At 38.6% G+C, this 17705-nt stretch overlaps 1 protein-coding gene across 8 annotated transcripts in view; it reads right to left on the reverse strand.

Annotated features, from left to right (window-relative positions):
- The window catches only part of FHOD1 (formin homology 2 domain containing 1), a 1546190-nt gene that overhangs the window by 422658 nt on the left and 1105827 nt on the right, over positions 1–17705 (reverse strand). For all 8 annotated transcript variants that reach the window (XM_044081394.1, XM_044081392.1, XM_044081391.1 and 5 more), the window contains exon 8: positions 9474–9568. In XM_044081394.1, coding sequence (XP_043937329.1) covers positions 9474–9568 — 95 coding nt within the window. The remainder of the gene's footprint in view (positions 1–9473; positions 9569–17705) is intronic.

Here is a 17705-nt window from a genome sequence, read left to right on the forward strand (position 1 = left end):
TAGCAGCAGTGTAATGTGTAATAAACAGTTCCTACTTAATAAACTCAGCTGTCAATTCAGGTTGACTTTTCAGGTAAATCACTACATCCTGTATATGTGATTAAAGCTCCCCTTGTGACATCTGCCGCATGCACCCTGCATAAAACAGCCTTACACTGTGGTAGGCTCAACTGTCCTAATGCAAAACTGACAACAAATAGTTCATCTTGGTGAAATAACAGACAATTCTAACAGTGCATGTAAAGTGTGCTACAAAAAGAACATAATCAAAGACAGCTCCAAACCCAGAAGAGGGATGGTGGGAGAGTACCTGTACCTCTTGGTTTACTGATACAGAGAAAAACTAAATATCCTTGTCACAATACAGCTGTGATGCCATATTTGACTGGATGCAAAAACCAATGCAATCCAAAAATGTTTAAATTTCAAGACAATATGTGGCTGTTACAGGTATTAGAAATAAAGTTTCCTAGAGCAGCACATCCTGATAGCACCACTGACTTACTTCTGTCAGAATATAGACTGGAAGATGTCATTTTCTGGTCCTGTTTTTGACTCTCACTATTCTATGGAATAGGATTACAAGTACCCAACCTTTATTACATTTGATCATTACTTTTATTTTGGGAAGCTGCAGATTAAACAATTTTTTTTTAGTATTGTATAACTCTTTGTTCTACCTTCACCCTTTTATACATACATTTTTAGAATAATTGTGTACTTCTAGCAAGCTGTATTTTTATTATTACTATTTTTTTTTTTATCTGCGTTACAAGCTCCCCTCGGTCATCCATGGTTTGGGCCACTTGTCCAAGCATACTTGTGCACAAAAGTACATCCAAGACTAAATAATTTAGATTAGTAGAAATTGTGAAAGGGCACATTCATTCACTCCATTACAATACATAAGAGTGGCAATGTAAGATACTATTAACTGAAATACTTTCAGCATCTTCCATAAATGCATACTTTTATAAATGTTGGGTTTAGAAGAGCTATAGTATATGAAATTCTAAGTTTGCTGTTGTACCACTTTTACTATTATAAATGTATACACACCCACTCACACTCCTTATGAATTTTACCGATGCCTATTATGTCTCTACTTCAGAAATTCACAAAATTGCTCGACTTGGATTATTTCTTATCCACAAGACCCAGAATGCATTCGCTCTATGCAAGTTAACAAGAAATACTGTATTTTTATTTAAAACTTAAACCTATTTTGTTTAAAACAGCACAGAAATTTACCACAACAGACCTCTGATCTGAAGATGCCCTAAAAGTTGCTGTACTTATACAGACTGTTTAAACCCCCCCCCCCTTTTTTTCTCTTGGAGGCACACACATTGCTCTCTGTTAAACTAGGACAACCCATTACATTTTCAAGGTACTATCCAAGATTGCAAAAACATACTGTATTGTTGAGATGACAAAGCAAAACACAGGATGACTAATGAAGTCCTCATTCTTCTAAGCATCAAAATCATTTCTAATTATTGTACGTTTAGTATTTGTACATTTATTGTAGTACAGCATACAATGAAATTACTTCATTTTGTCTTTTTATGATTATGTGCTATCCTATATTTCAGAATGGCAAAATATGTCTTTTGCCAACAGAATGTTCAAAAGTGATATTGTTATCAAAAGCATCCTGCCAGAATACTGACGCATTTCCAATGAGTATAAAGAGACAGAGTTCATTTTAACTACATTCATACACACAAGTGCAACGTTGGCAGAAATACCTGCTCAATAGATCTCAGTCTCTTTTGCAACTTAAATATAACATCATGGAGGGATACACGTCTCACAAAGAATACCACTTCTCTGGAACCATCTTCCTCTCCATGTAAAGTAAAGCAAAGCATGCCCCTTACTCTGTGCAAGTGTAATCTGGATGAGTGGGTTTGGAAAAGTACAGTTGTGTACACTTCCCATAAATGTAGATGTTCGAGTGCATTCACTGTTGCAGTCATCACATTTGGGTTATCTGCTTGCAGTAGCCCTCAGTTGGCCTGATTATCAAAGTCTTAGGTCCTAAGTCGGTTGCTGTCTCATCTTCCATGATGTCAGGTATTCAGGGGTATAAAGCATGCAACCAATGCCATTACATCAGTTTTTCTTGCCCCAGATGTCAGGTGCCCCCCTAACAGGAAGCAATTAAATATTATACACACACACACACATATATATATATAAGTCAGGGGGCTGGAGGGAAGGTAACCAGGACTGCAGCAGTGAATACACTCGAACATCTACATTTATGGTAAGTGTACACAACTGTACTATGTTCTTTGTGTTTCACTGTTGCAGTCATCACATTTGGGTAGATTCCCAAAGCTAAGGATGGGAGGAGGAATTTAGATAGCATTAGGACCAGCTAGAAGACCCTGCAAGACTGCAGTGGCAAAGCCAGCTCTGGATTTAGAGAAAATTGGTAAATGGTAATGCTTGGTGAAAGTATGTACAGAACTCCAGGTAGCAGCTTCTAGGATGTCCCTGGTAGGGACACCTTTGAGAAAGGCTGTAGAGGTAGAATCAGCCCTGGTTGAATGGGGTCTAATCCCCTGTGGGATATTTTTTCCATGGTGCTTGTAGCAGACCTATCCATTTAGAAATGGTTTGCTTTGAAATAGCATTCTTCTCTGCCCCTGCAGCAAATGCCACCAGCAGTTGTTCAGATTTCCTTTGAGGTTTAGTCCTGTCCAAGTAAAATCTCAGTTGTCTGTGCGCATCTAAGGAGTGCAGTATCCATTCCCCTTTGTTCTGCGGGTTAGAAAAGAAGGTTGGCAAATGAATGGATTGATTAAGAGCCACACTAGATACCACCTTGGGCATGAAGGAGGGATTGGTCCAGAGGGAAACCCTGTCCGCATGAAAGATGATGAAAGGCTCCACTGCCATAAGGGCCTACAATTCAAATACACTTCTTGCTGAAGTGATTGCTAAAAGGAAGGCTGTTTTCCAAGAAAGGAATTTTAACTCTGCCCTTGCAGCTGGCTCAAAAGGAGGAAGAGTGAGTTGTTCCAATACAAAGTTAAGGTCCAAGGCTGGGGTGGGAGCTCTCCTGGGTGGTCTTAAGTTTTTGACCCCTCTGAGGAACTGCTTGAGCAGTGGATGAGAGAACAGTGGTGGTTCTGTGTTGTAATGAGCTGAAATAGCAGAGGTGAGAATTTTGATGGAAGAAAAAAAAAAGGCCTTTGTGAAGCATCTCAGTTAAGTATTGAAAAATCTGAGGGAAATTGTGTGCTGCTGTGCCCATCCCTTGAGTTTGGTTCCAGGCATATAATATTTTCCATTCTTCAGCATAAGATTTTCTAGTACTAGGCCTCCTTGCCTCCAAAATGACATCCAACAATTGTTTACTGAGGGATGGTAATGGAGAAATTAGGTAATTAGCCAGGCTGCTAGGTTTATGGTTTGAAGCTGAGGGTGCAGAATCTGGCTCTCCTGCTGAGACAGCAGGGTAGGGGTCTGAGGCAGGTGCCATAGAGCCAGCAGTGACAAACTGCGCAAGAGGGGGTACCAGTGTTGGCATGGCCAGTCTGGTGCAATCAGTATCATCCTTGGTTTGTCCTGTTTGATCTTTAGTAGTACTTTGGAGAGGAGAGGCAGAGGAGGAAAGACATAAACTGATAGATTTTTCCAGCTGAAGGACGCAGCATCCACTTTCCAAGCTTGTTTGTTGGGAGTCCTTGTGCAGAATTTGTTCAGTTGGTAGTTCCAGGGGGAGGCAAACAGGTCTATATCTGGGCTCCCTCATTTGTTTATCAACATGTTGAAAGCCTGTGGATCCAGTTTCCATTCGTGTGGGTCCATGAGATTTCTGCTTAGTCCGTCTGCCAGTGTATTTAGCTTTCCTGGCAGGAATTGAGCCTGTAGATGCACTTGGTAGCTCATGGCTGTGGTCCACAGAGCCATGGCTAGTCTGCAGAGGGGGTAAGAATGGGTACCCCCATGCTTGTTTATGTATCACATAACAGTGGTGTTGTCAGTCTTTACCATTAATTAATATTAATTGTCCTGGAGGAATGTGGTCCTTGAAGACTGTCAGAGCATTCTGTACAGCTAACATTTCTTTTTGATTGATATGCATGTGCATTTGACTTAGGTTCCATTTGCCCTGAATGCACTTACCTGCCAGGTGAGCCCCCCATGCATAGTCTGATGCATCTGTTGTTAGGGTTTGGGCAGCAGGGGGTAAAGTGAAAGGTAGCCCTTTGTTTTGGTGGCAGGCCTCTGCCCACCAAAAGAACTCTAACTGTAGGCAACATACCTCATTTGGGGTCTTAAAAAGTTTATGTTCCTCAAAGTTCCACATTGAAAAAGTCTGTCACACATTCAGTGTTAGGAATTTTCTTAAGTGAAATTCATGGTAAATAGAAATTAATCATATTAATTCATTAAAGGATCTTCTTTATGAGTAAAACCAGAATATTTTAACCCTCCTATGACCTTCCTAGTTGAAGTTGTTAGTAAGTCATTAGTATGTGTTCCACATTTTGCCCATTTGTTCCACATTATGAAGGCGAGTGTTCCTCACTTTGGAGATGGAAGGTTGAGAGCTATGTCTAAATGGTTTTGGATAACTATTAATAATAATGATATAATGAACACCAAACCTAAGCGTCAGTAGTTGTAAACATTTTGACCAATAATAACGGGTCATGAATATAAAAGTAGCTGGTCATATACAAAGCATGAAGACCATTCAAAGAAACAGTTTCTTCCTTTTTAAGTTGCCAGAGTAAGACAAAATAGACATCATTTTCAACTGCATCCCATTGCCCTTGGGCACCAACAAAGACAAAAATGGAAAGATGATTTTAGTGAAAGAAATGGGCAAAGGAACCTGGGTATCATGGGAAAATAACTCTGGGATAAAAGGCAGTAGAGTGGGATAAGGCCAAACAGAAGTTTAAATTTTGGGTTAGGGACTGCCCTCTCTATCATGGACTAATACAGTATAGGCAGAGAAAAAGGTTCAGGAAAACAGTCAGTAGAAGACCTGCTCCGACAGACTCTAGTTTAGAACAGAAGATGCTATTAAAAAGGGATAATTAGTATGGCAGATAAGACATTGACTTTTACTTGATGTCATGTAATTAAAATAGGTTAGGAAAAACTAGAAAAAGGATAGAAAAGCAATTTATAAAGGAACAATGGGAAGAAATCTGCAAGGTTTCCAAGTAGGTTACAAGGCCCAGTAGGTTAAGGAATTTTGCATGGAAGGGTTTATATAAATATTTTTATACCCCTAATAAACTTCAGAGGGATTTTCCTCAGGTAGACAGCAAATGCTGAAGATTAGATGAGCAAAAGAAATATTACTAGCCTGCTAGTATACCGTTCTGATGCATAAACGGTATACTTTACAAGCTATACAATTTTAGAGAGGTGAGGATAGTAGGGAATGCACTTATTACATTTTATGCCTTTTTTACAGCAATTACAAGAGGCTTCATTCTGTAGGAATACTTTAGCTGTTTATGGAATTCAGGTAAAGAGGAGACTGATCAGAGTTTAATTGGAAATGATTCCAAAGTGAAGGTGGCTGTGGATGAGAAATTGTGGTTGGTACTACACAGAACTCATTACTTGGGGAAAGTGTGTATGTGATTTCATGAGACTAAGACAACAGTCAACAGTTTGTGGCCCTTTTGGTTAATCTGCTATCAAAAAGGGAATGTCTCTAGGTTTACATGTGAGGGATGAGTACATCTCTGTTTAGACAGTATTGTGTAGTAGTGTTCTCTTTCAGGGGAAAGGGCAGTGAACCTACAGATATTAACTGTGCTCTGGAAGGAGTTAAGGCTTTTCTTTGAGGTGCTGGCTATGACTGCTAAGTCATTTACAAACTATGTTATGAGAACCACTTTACCAATAGTTGGTGTACCTTCTCAAGAAAAATTGTTAGATTATAGTTTACCCATGGAGAAGTGAGTTTGACTATGTGGTTGAGATGTGATACTGTGAGATCAAACTTTGATCTAATCAAACACCTAGCTGTATGTGTGTGCCTGTTTCTAAGCATATACAGTTGTTATATTGTATGGATCACCGTAAAGGATGGATTTAGGGTTTTATTTGCCAGCAATGGAACCAAAGTTCATTGAGTCTGCTTTTTAACTCTGGAGTTTAGACTTAGCTTGCAGCTGATAATTCAAATGGAGAGGTGACAAAGGTCCTCTACCAAATCTATTCTGATAGTGGATGAGGAACAGTTGGCTCTGTAGATGACTATGTCATCTCTGTAAAAACTGATTTCAATCTGAGAAAGCTTTTTGGAAGCTTATTGATGAACATGGAGAACAGCTGCAAGGCAAAATAGATCCTTACAGTACACTTTTGTTTGAATGTGATTCAAGACAGGAAGAGGACCCAATATGAATTTTAAGCTTCTGCACCAGTGACACGAAATTTAAGGCTCTGAACAATTAATGAGCCGTTTCCTGTAACAAAAGATACAGTGGTTGATTTTGCCCATCTCCATTTTCCTACTGTGCAAGTCTAAGCAAGTAACTTAGCACAGTGCTCCCAGGTTGCCCCTGAAATTAACACTTATGTTCTTTGGGATTACCTGATTAACAAATGTATAAAATAAAATAAAAATCTTTGACCCATGGGAAGGAACTCTGGGTAATTTGTATTTGTCAGGTCATTGATGACTGCTGCTGTCAAGAATCTAGGTCTATAACCTATAGGACGTCATCTGTGAAGGTACATAAGGTTATTATAGCACTGCAACCAGCACAAAATGTTTAGGTTTTGAATACACTTAGCTGTGAGAAGACTGAATAGAAACTGATCTAATTTTTTTTTTTGAATTTTGTGGTGTGACTGTTTTAAGTATGGGTTTAACTGTGGCTGGTTTCTATTGACAAGGCACCACATTTATAGAGAGACATAGGTTGTAAAAGTGATATAGTGGAGACAGCAGGCAAATCTTGCTTAAAATTATAAACACAGTAGTAAACCATCATTACATATAAGGGAATTTCATTAAAGTATTTATTTCCTTAAAACTGATTTTCAAGTAGTAAAATGTAGGTAGTTTATTAACAGAGGGTATGGATTGGAAGGGAGAGGAAGAATGGATCATTTTTAAGGGTATATTTGGAGGAGAGGCTGTATGAAGGGGTTGGGATAGTGCCTTCATATAATGATTTTAATTTGGCAATTGTCCAGTGATGCAGCTAACTGTGTTCCAGAATTATTTGTAAATATTTATTAGTGAATTTTGAAAGGAAAAAAAAATAGTTTTGTATCTTCTGGCTACCTTTTTGGCAAGGCTCATAAAATTAAAGACTTTGTCCCCACTTTCAGTGGAATGGAAGTTTTTCTAGGTTTGGTACTTTTGAAGCACGTTTAGCTCCTTTGTAACCAATAGTTTGTAGCTATTTTGCACAGTCTGGTTGGTAATTTTGGAAAAAACTGTTCTTCCAGTTTAAGCAGCATGGCAATTAGAGAATCTGATGAAACTAGGGCTATTGAATAGCTGCAAATATCCATAGCTGATCTTAATTAACTCCCCTTTTAAGGTTGTAATTTTTCTTTTGTGAAGGTTCTGTGCAAGTATGAATGGGAATTTGTTACTAGTGATTGTAAGAATAAATATTAGGGGACAATGCTCTCAAACTAATGTAGGAATCCTACCTTTTTCCTTATCTGTGTTTCATATATGTGATGGTTAGATTGAAACAAGCAATTTCTTGTTCTAAAATTGAGTTTGGAAGGTTCCTTGATTATTTTTGTAAGGCCATGACCTGCTTGGAAGTCTGTTATTTCAGTGCTGAAGATGAAATTAATCAGAAGTACGATTTTTTTTCAAAAGTTCTATAATGGAATATTTCATTGATAAGATGCTTTAATTTGTGGGAGACGGTATGCTACACTTTGGGTTTGATTATTATGTTAAGATGCAGATTTAACATTTGCCATTTAGGATTGTAGTCAATTCTGGATGCGTTTTGGTCTACTGGAGTGGTTCTAATGCTCATTAGGAAGTGATTCCCTCCAACTACCTTTGTACTGGTCTACGCTTAGATCCAAACCAACGGGTAAAAAAGGTCACACAGACCAACAATTCAGTTACAACTACAAAAACAACTCAGCCAGCAAGAGTTTTCACTGTGTGATACCTTAAACCTCCTGTAATGGAGGCTCATGGTAAATATGCGGATGGCCCCTTTGGTAGGGTTACCATAATTGTTTGTATGTAAAAAACGACGAAAAAATATGTGCTGCTATCAGCACATATTATTTCGTCCTCTTATGTTGAAGAGGATTTTTGATTTGCCGTATGCCGGTATACAAGCCAATCAAAACCTTGAACAGCGGACCCTCTTCTGTTCCGCATTGAACAGAGCTCCGTTTTTTGATTGGCTCATATACCGGTATATGAGCCAATTAAAACCTCATACAGCAGACCCTCGTCTGTTCAATGCGGAACATCAAGCAGTTCCGCATTAAACAGAGCTCCGCTTTTTGACTGGCTCGTATACCGGTATACGAGCCAATCAAAAACGCACACAGCGGACCCTCTTCTGTTCAATGTGGAGCATCAAGCAGTTCCGCATTGAACAGAGCTCCATTTTTTGATTGTCTCATATACCAGTATATGAGCCAATCAAAAAAAAAAAAAAAACAAAGCGGAGGAAAGACTCCAAAATAGGGATGTCTGTATTTTGAAAATTCTGCGATTTGTCCGGGTTTTAAAACCCGGACAAATTGCAGAATTTTCAAAAACCGCCCCGACAAGAGCCCAAAAAAGAGGACGTGTCCAGGGAAACCCGATAACCTTACCCTTAAGGACATAGAGTGTTTCAGTTACATGGCTTCTGAATGTCCATGACTTTTATGTCTTTATGGCTACATAAAAAAGTCAAAACATCCATGTTCATAGCTAGTGGGGTTTGACTTTATGGGCCTGAATGTTCTTCAATGTTGCACTTCTAGTGACAATCAGTGTTTAGTACTATAGGTGGAGACAGAGTTAAATCATAAGTGCAGTCTTGCAGTATGCCAAGTACAGTGAGAGGTGTATCCAAAGAGAAGATGAGTGTTGCAAGTACATGAAAAATATCTTCAAATTTGCACAACTTCTGGTACAAGCTTCCCTCTCCTGGTGTGATGCAGGAATCTAAATTATGTTTATACTGAACGCACTTTTATTCAGCTACTTTCTCCTTCCTAAACTAGTAAATTGTTGTACAAATTTCATTGTTAAGATAAAAAGGGAAATGTCTCTTGTCAGCACTGTGTTTACAAGGTTAATAAAAAGTAAACAAAATATCAGAATTTTACATCAGGTTATTACATCACTAACTTCTTTTGTGTTTTCATATGTCATAATTAACTGCTTTTTGTTCATATGAAAGCATCTTTAACAAAACTGTCATTGTAGATAAAATACAACTTTTTTCACATTTGTGTAACACTCATTATTAAGCATGGGAGTACAGCACCTTATTAATAAGTGTCACGGTAAAAATAAGCAGCTCTGTATCGGCTCCATTCTTTTCTTCTAAAATTTCAATCAGATTTGTCCAAGGCTTTGTACCTATGAAAACAAAAATAAAGCCTGATGAACATTAAACACATACTGTCAAAGAGACTTGCTCTCAAATCAAGCAACACATTCCAAAGGCCTGCATTTTCTCACTAAACACAAATGTGCAGCCAAAGTTATACAGAAAAAAAATGTGGTACCATAAGTAATGCTTTATGTGTGTATATACATGGCGTGTGCGCGCGCACACACACACACACACACACACACACACACACACACACACACACACACACACACACACACACACACACATATGCGCGCGCACGCACATACACACTGACAAGCAGACAAAAACATGAATGTTTGAGATTGGCTTACAACACAAGTGTACTATTTCAAACATAAGTACTACTAGAATGTTAAGGCGTAAAGTAATGTGTAAGAGTTACAGATGTTTCTGTGTGTTATGCCATTATGCCAATATCTACCTATGTTGATATATGGATCTACACAAATTGATCAAATACCATTTATGCTGATTTCAAGGTAAGAAGGCACTTGTTCATAGGCAAGTACTGGACTAGCTGCCCTTGTGAGCCAAGCTGGAATCAAACCTTGTACTTGTGAGGCAAACACCTTAACCATTACACTATCCCCCACCATAGTTCATGCTACTGACATTTTTCAGGCTCTACAACATTAAAGTCACTCGCTGGCTGGCCTAGTTTGTGCATCAGCTCCCTATTGTCCAAGAAGGCCCAACTTGGACAAAATTGTGGTGTCATCACAGACTAAAGCTTAACAAAAAATGTACAGCTTAAAACCAGGAACTTTTGTACACATACTGTTCAAATGCCACTTCCCCTTAAAATAGTCATTCTCATTATAGGTCTAGGCACATTTGTCGATAATGAACTCCTCTTTAAAAATCCCATATCATTTGTCATTAGGAAAGCATTCTACTTTAACCAGCTGATTACCAAGGACATCTTCTCTTGATAAAAATGGGGTGATCCCCCCCCCCCGAGTTGTCCCTCATTAGGCCTATATTGGAATAGTTTGGCCTTTAGTATTTACCTGTCCAAGCACCTAACCCAACCTGAAAAACTCCAGGGGTTCATCACTAAAAAAATATCTTGAATATGAGCTCCCTATGTTACCCACAGCATCTACAAACAAGCCACCTCTTCTCTGCCTCTCACAGATTCATATGGTGCGATCTAGATCTGGTCTGCAAAACTGTACAAGATCCAGTCTTGTTTGATCAACTTTATATAACACAAATACAAGATTAAGGGACATAAATCTGTACTGCAACATAAACTGGAATGACAGATATTACACCTAAAAATTTGTACTCTGGAACAAGCTGCCACTTTAATAGAGAAAAGCACAACCCTCAGTGTCTTCAAATCTAACTCAGATGAATGGATAGGAAAGCACAAATTTACCCCAGACCTAGCCCCATATTCCTTTACAGATGTGGGAGTAACTAATTGCGTGTACCAATGTGACTACAGTGGGTAGGCTTAAAAAGGGCCAATAGGTCTATCACTTAGCAGCAACCTATGTGCCTATAAGAAAAGCCCTTATCTCAAGAAGTCAATATGTTTGTTAATTAGGTAAACACATTAAGCACAAGTGAATATTTTCAAGTCTAAACCAATCAGTTAAGCAAATTCAGTTCAAAATTAGAAATTGAGGGAATCAAACACAAGTACAGGAAAAGCTCAATAGAAGTTCAAAATCAACCTATGGTAATAAACTGCCAGTTTTAGAATACTTGAGGGAAGAAGAGGTCAGATCCTCCTTTAAGTGAACTGGAATGTTTCCATGGGCTGGAACACCTGCATTTTACAGTCTAATCACCCTTCCTATCACTTGCTCATTTTCCCCCCAAGGGAAACAGAAGTAGTGCACTCAATGTTGATCTAAGGAAGGCATTAAGCTTTGTGTTTCAGCCTCGTGTCCCAATAACGGAAAGAATTTAACAATAAATATTTTATGGGAAAGATTTACAATTAAGTTGCCTTGTCCTTATTTTTGATGGGCATGCCATGGTATGAGAAAATAAACTAAGTGATCTTATTTTGTAGTATCTGACAATGACATATAAACGTATAAAAGGAAACAACATTTTTTTTCAACCTGATCATGGTAAAGGTCGCATCAAGAGCTTCAGGGTACTATACACAAGTCTGCATTATGTGTACATCAGTTCAGAGATATATTTATAAATGGTTGTGAGGTCTCATTCACTGAAGGAGAGAATCTCCTCCTTACAGACAGGTAGGACAAATGAGATAAAGTGAATGAAGTATTTCAAGGTCAATAAGATATTGCTTGGCAAGTAGAGGATATTGGTGGTATGCAGAAATGCCTGGGGATGCTGTGCAATAGTTAGCCACTGATGACCATGTGACCCTCACAGCTGTGTCAGTCTCAGACCCAAAAAACTACATGGAAGCTATGTCTGGGCTAACAAGGCAAAGGAGAGGGGGTAGTATACAATTCCAGTAAGGTGGAAGGCAGCAATGGGACTGACTACTTACTGGGAATGGAAATGTCATCGGTAGAAGAGGAGGTGGAGTTTGTGCAGGAGATTGATAAGCATAGATGAACATAGTTGATATTAGCTCAACAAAGTTTTGGTTTTAGAAATAGAATTCTCAATTACAGCTCTGGTGTATCATCTACTCAAAAGGAGTCTGCGCAGAGGTCCTGTGCAGATATGGGAATACTCAGAGGCTCCTAAATGGATGCTTGACAGTTGGCATTTCTACCAGCAGATGACAAAATCACTTCAATGCAGCTGCAAGCTGAAGAAAGGAAATTGTGCTTATGCAATTAACAGTTATTCACAGAATTTAGCCATTTGTGGCCCCTTGGTGCAGTGCTTTAAATAGCACCACCCAATGAGCTTGTAGTTTCACTGGGAGAACTTCATGACTAAAGCAGTGAATTATGCTAATATGGAAGGTGGGGGTAGCAGGAAAGGTTTACCTGATCTTAATATGAATGGAGAATTACTAATTGTCTGTGCTAGTTATTGACAGCATATAATAAACTGTGCCTTGTAACTGTACTTGGTACTGTGGCACATTGAGTCAAAGGCTGATAATCATATCAGCACATACCTTCAGGCATGAAGCTCTATGGAAACATGGGTCAAGGGATTGTAGTATGAGCTGCCACTTGGTAGCTTTGTTAAATGTTTACAGCTTAGCTGGACAGACCTGAGAAAGCCAAACATGCATTGATGGTGTCCGCAGAGAATGTAGGACATCATTCTGTGCAAGACAAATTCAATTCCCATCTCAAATACTTCTTCTCCCATATACCAGGGGAGGTTCGAGTCATGGATTCAAAAAGTATACAGTTTAAGACTTAAGCAACTGAGCCACTTGCAGACAGGTGTGGCCAAAGTCGATCAGCATTCATCACGAATATACTCCTGGACCCCACTGGTGTAAACTAGTGGTGCGGGAAACCATTAAGTTTAAGAAAGAGATTTCAATGCAATGTTATTTGGGAGAGCACTGGATTTCCTTGCAAGGTTCCATCACACCAGAAAGACAGCAGGTGTGATGGCCAGCAAAGTGGAGGTTGAAGAGTGGGAGGAGTTCCGCAAGGCCATAAGGAATGACCTCTGGATATCATGAAAGAGGTTCTGACAAACAATCCAAAAACTGAGGAGGTTATTTTCAAGTTGTCAACATGGATCGAAGAATGAAGACCTTGAACTGAGACAATGTTGCAAGATTAAACAAACATTCTAAGGTACTACTGAACAAAGCGAACATGACCTCCTTACAGAACAATTGATCAGCCTAGAACCATTTCCATAGATAAGATCATGGTGGGTAATTAAACAAATCAATAGTAGCACAACTGTAGGATAGGATGAGATGCAACCAGAAATGCTCATTAACTGACATTTTTTTTTTTAGACAAGGATATCCATGCATAATGACATTGGTATTACTACTCATAAGAAAGAGGCTAAAAAGAACTTGTATAAACACTTGCAATCTGCTGTAACAATTACTTCATCTCGGCCTCGGAATTAAGTTCTTTCTTCTTTACACTTCTCATACACTTTTTACGTCTCAACATCTTGCTAACTGATGCAGAACTTAAAATCTTTTCTGTTTTAATTTCTATGTCCTTCAAAGTCAGGTTCTTTACATTGCATTTGCTGCTATCGTGTTCACACAAATTTCAGAAACTTTGCCATGTCCTTCTTTCTCAGGCCAGTTAATCATGGTTTATTTCATCCCCATAGTTATTTATTCAAGACTACTCTACATTGACTGTACTGATACTTCTAACAATTCCAAAGATATTTACCTATGTACATTTCTGTTACATCCCCACGATCATCAAGACACACAATGTTAATTCACCACATTGTTCTGCTCTCTCTCTCTCCTTTAATTCTCCTATTATTTTACTTTTGCTAATCTATAATCTTACCTCTTTCTGCTAGTACCTTCATACTTACCCAATCTCATCACTATTTGCTACAAGTTGCCTGCAGTTTCCAATTTCCTGTTCTACTTTGACTATTACTGTGTTTCATAATAAGTGTCATCATGGCCTGTGCCATACCTGAAAGGGTCTTTAGAACTGTGCACCTACCCAATTATCAAATGTAAAAAATAAATAATATACAATTAAGCAGGATTTCTTCCTATTTTATACCATATTCTGAATGAGAGGGCTGTAACTTCAGTGGCCATCTTTAAGTGAATGCTTTGATTTTGGGTTGTTAAAGATGGTTTTCAGTAATTTATGCATAGTTTATTATTTTCACAAACAAATTCATGTGAAAATATTCACAAAGTCCAGACTACTGGTAGTGTTTTGCCTTCAGTTTATGAAGTAGATCTCTGCATCTTATAATGATCTTTTTGGATTAGGATTACCTTACAGGCCTGCTGAACTGTCATCAATTTTAATACTGCCTCATACTGGGGATGGTCAAATTAAGACATCAGCTTTTTTAGTCTGAACCTTGCCTAAAGGGCTCAGGTGATTTCTGACATTTGTCTCTACATTCAAATTGCGTATTCTTTTTCATTAATTCCCATAATCCTGCAACCCTAGAACCCTGGATGAATACACAAAGATCATGACTTACCTTACTAGGAAAGAAATATGGATGAGCATAGGGTATACCAGAAGACTGTTAATGGGGGAAGAGATTAAAACATGCATTCAAACAGAATTCTGGCAGACACTACCTTTATTTTAACTCCTGATGAGCTTCATTGTTGAGTAGAAATTGCTTTTACAATGTCTATTAACTCACAATTTCTTGCTAATGTCTTCAGTCGTCTGAAATACAGGCCTGCTGTTTCACATTCTTCATGTAATGCACTTAAAATGATTCAGACTGCATTTTTCTGGGGTTCAAAATACTTTTTAACATTTCCTGCATATCCACAAATGTACTTAGAATTGATGTGGCCTCATATATTTCAGTGTCGTCAGCTATACGCAGCAGCAGAGCTTTTAGCCTTTTATCTCTGGTTGTAAATCCTTGCTACCCAGTTTTCCACTGAGACTTTAAATCTGCATGCGCCACAGTACTTTGGATATACTTGGTAATGCTAATAATACTTTTTATCATCATATATTCCTAACAAAGACTGGTTATGTGTCTTTTTATTCTTTATTATCTTGTTTTGGCTTCTGAACTTTCTTTTCAAAGAATTTCACTTATCTCTTGTAATGCTTGTAAAAGTAACGTCAAAAGCAAACTAATGATTTTAAAATCGGACTTTCATGGGTTTCACACTACTAATAGCACTGCAAGTGTTTATTCTTAACATCAGTCTTATTCAATAGTACCTAATTCATTTTCTTCACTTCTGACAAACTGAATCAGTTGTGCTACACTCAGGACAAAACCATTACTTATTTATTTATTTACATCTGTTTACCAGGTAGTGTCCAACTGGGTTGGTGGCCCGTTTTCAGTGGAGACCTGGGGAGAAAAGCTCCACACACAAACAATACAGAACAGAAACAAAGAAAGAAACAATTTACATTACTACATTAACAGACATCTACATTACTACATGAACTAAAAACACAAGAGCATATTTACTATGTGTATTGAAATTTTACAAACAAAAATGATTCATTAGTAATTTTCTTTGCAGAAAAAACAGCTTTAAGTGTACTCCATTGTACAGGAAGAATAATAATTAGCTGATAACAAGCAGTGATCAGGCCTAGACTGTGGGGTATGCAAGTTAGTTAAGAAAAATATTTTGCTTATGAAAAATGATAGGAGAAAAATAACAAAGGTGAAAAGATCAAAAGCTGTGAGGATGCAGACTGAGGGGAGAAAAGTAGACTATAGGAGCTGTAAGGTATAAAAGAGCATAAATGAGAGTGATTATCCTGGTGGAGAACAAGGGCAGAGACAGCAGTTGTTTAGATGTTCCTTTGATCTATTTCTAAATGTTGAGAAACAAGGGGTGCACTGTAAGCTTAGGGGAAGAGCATTCCAGGACTTGGCTACTTTGTTGGAGTAGAGGAAGTTGCCATGGTAGTTACATGAGTGTGTTATTTTGAATAATGCCCTATTGGAAGACCTAAGGGTCCTATTGTTCACTTGTAGTTGGGAGTAAGGTTAAGACTGAGGGGTAGCTATGTGGATTGTGTGTGATTTTGTGTGCTAGGGTTAAGTTGATTTAAGGTTAATAGGTTAGGGAGTTCTAGCCAGCTGAGTTGAAGAAAAGCGGAGCAATGGTGGGTTTTATGAGGATGGTCAGTAGCAAACTTTGCAATTTTATTATGGCAGGATTCAAGGTTGTGCAGGTCCATCTTACGTAATTTAGTAAAGATATGTGAGCAGTAGAGAAGTGTGGATAGTAGTTGTTACCTAGCAGTGACAAGCCTGGTTTGAGGAGTTAGGTATGGTTTGGCCCTGTAGAGGGGCACCTAGTTTGGAGTTGACTTTTTTGATGGTTTTGAGAGATGTGAATATCAAATTTGAGATGGTCATCTATTGTGACACCTAGGAGTTTGGCCTGGTTTGAAGGCTCAATTTTGGTACCATTTGAGGAGTGGATGTAGAGGGATGGGGAATTAGATTTGGTGGTTTTGTTTGAGAAGATTATTAGTTTTGTCTTAACTGGATTTAGAATGAGTTGGTGGTTTGTTAAAAAAATTATACTTCTAGAAACTATTTTTGCATTTTTTCTATTAGTTTTTGTGGGGAAGGGGCAGAGCAGAAAAGGGAAGTATCATCAGCGTACTGTATGGTAGTTGTCAGTTGGGATGCTGTATTAAGTTTATTAGCAAATATGATAAACAGAAGGGGGCCAAGTATAAATCCTTGGGGTACCCCAGTGGTCACTGGGAGTACAGGGGAGAGTTTGTTTTCCCATTTAATAGCCTGTTGATGGTTAGAGAGAGAACTGAGAAACCAAGACAGAGCTGCTGGACTGAGGTTGTTATGTATCAAGTATGTTTAGAAGTAGTTGGTGGGAGATGGTGTGCAAGGCTTTTGACATGTCTAGGAATATTGTGGATACTAGTTGTCCATTGTTCATTAGGTGGTGAATCGTATTGGTGAAGGATAATAAGGCTGTGCTAGCACTACACTTGGGTCTACAACCATGCTGGGAATCTGATAGTAGGTTGTTGGTGGTTTAGTAGTTGAAGCTGAATGCATTTTTCTAGGAATTTTGCTAAGAGTGGGAGGATAGCTATGGGGCGGTAGTTTGAGATTTCTCTGGAGGGGCCACCCTTGTGGAGGGGGATGATGTGAGCAATTTTCCATAGAAGGGGCACATACTGTTTGGAGATAGAATGACTGATTCATATTGAGATAGAACATGCAATAGATGGAGCAGCAATTTTTAAGAATTTGTTAGGAAGCTGGTCAGCTGCTAGGCAGCAAGGTTTTAGCCTGCTTAGTAGCTTTTTAATGTAGGAAGTTTGCATTGGTTTAAAGGATAGGCAGTTGTGGTTGCACTGGAGCCTAGTGAGGGGAGGGTAAATGGTGGCAGTTTTTTTGCTGGAAATCAGGGAGAAGATGGAGTTAATGAACTGTGAGTTGAATTGTGAGGCTATGGGTGAGGTGGTATTGGTTGTGGAAGGAGGGGGATGTTGGGTTTACCAGGGTTGAGGAGAAGGTTTACTGTTTGCCAGAATTTCTGTGGGT

Source organism: Protopterus annectens, chromosome 8.part0 (assembly GCF_019279795.1).
Source record: "Protopterus annectens isolate FY-2018-M chromosome 8.part0, PAN1.0, whole genome shotgun sequence".
NCBI lineage: Eukaryota > Metazoa > Chordata > Ceratodontiformes > Protopteridae > Protopterus > Protopterus annectens.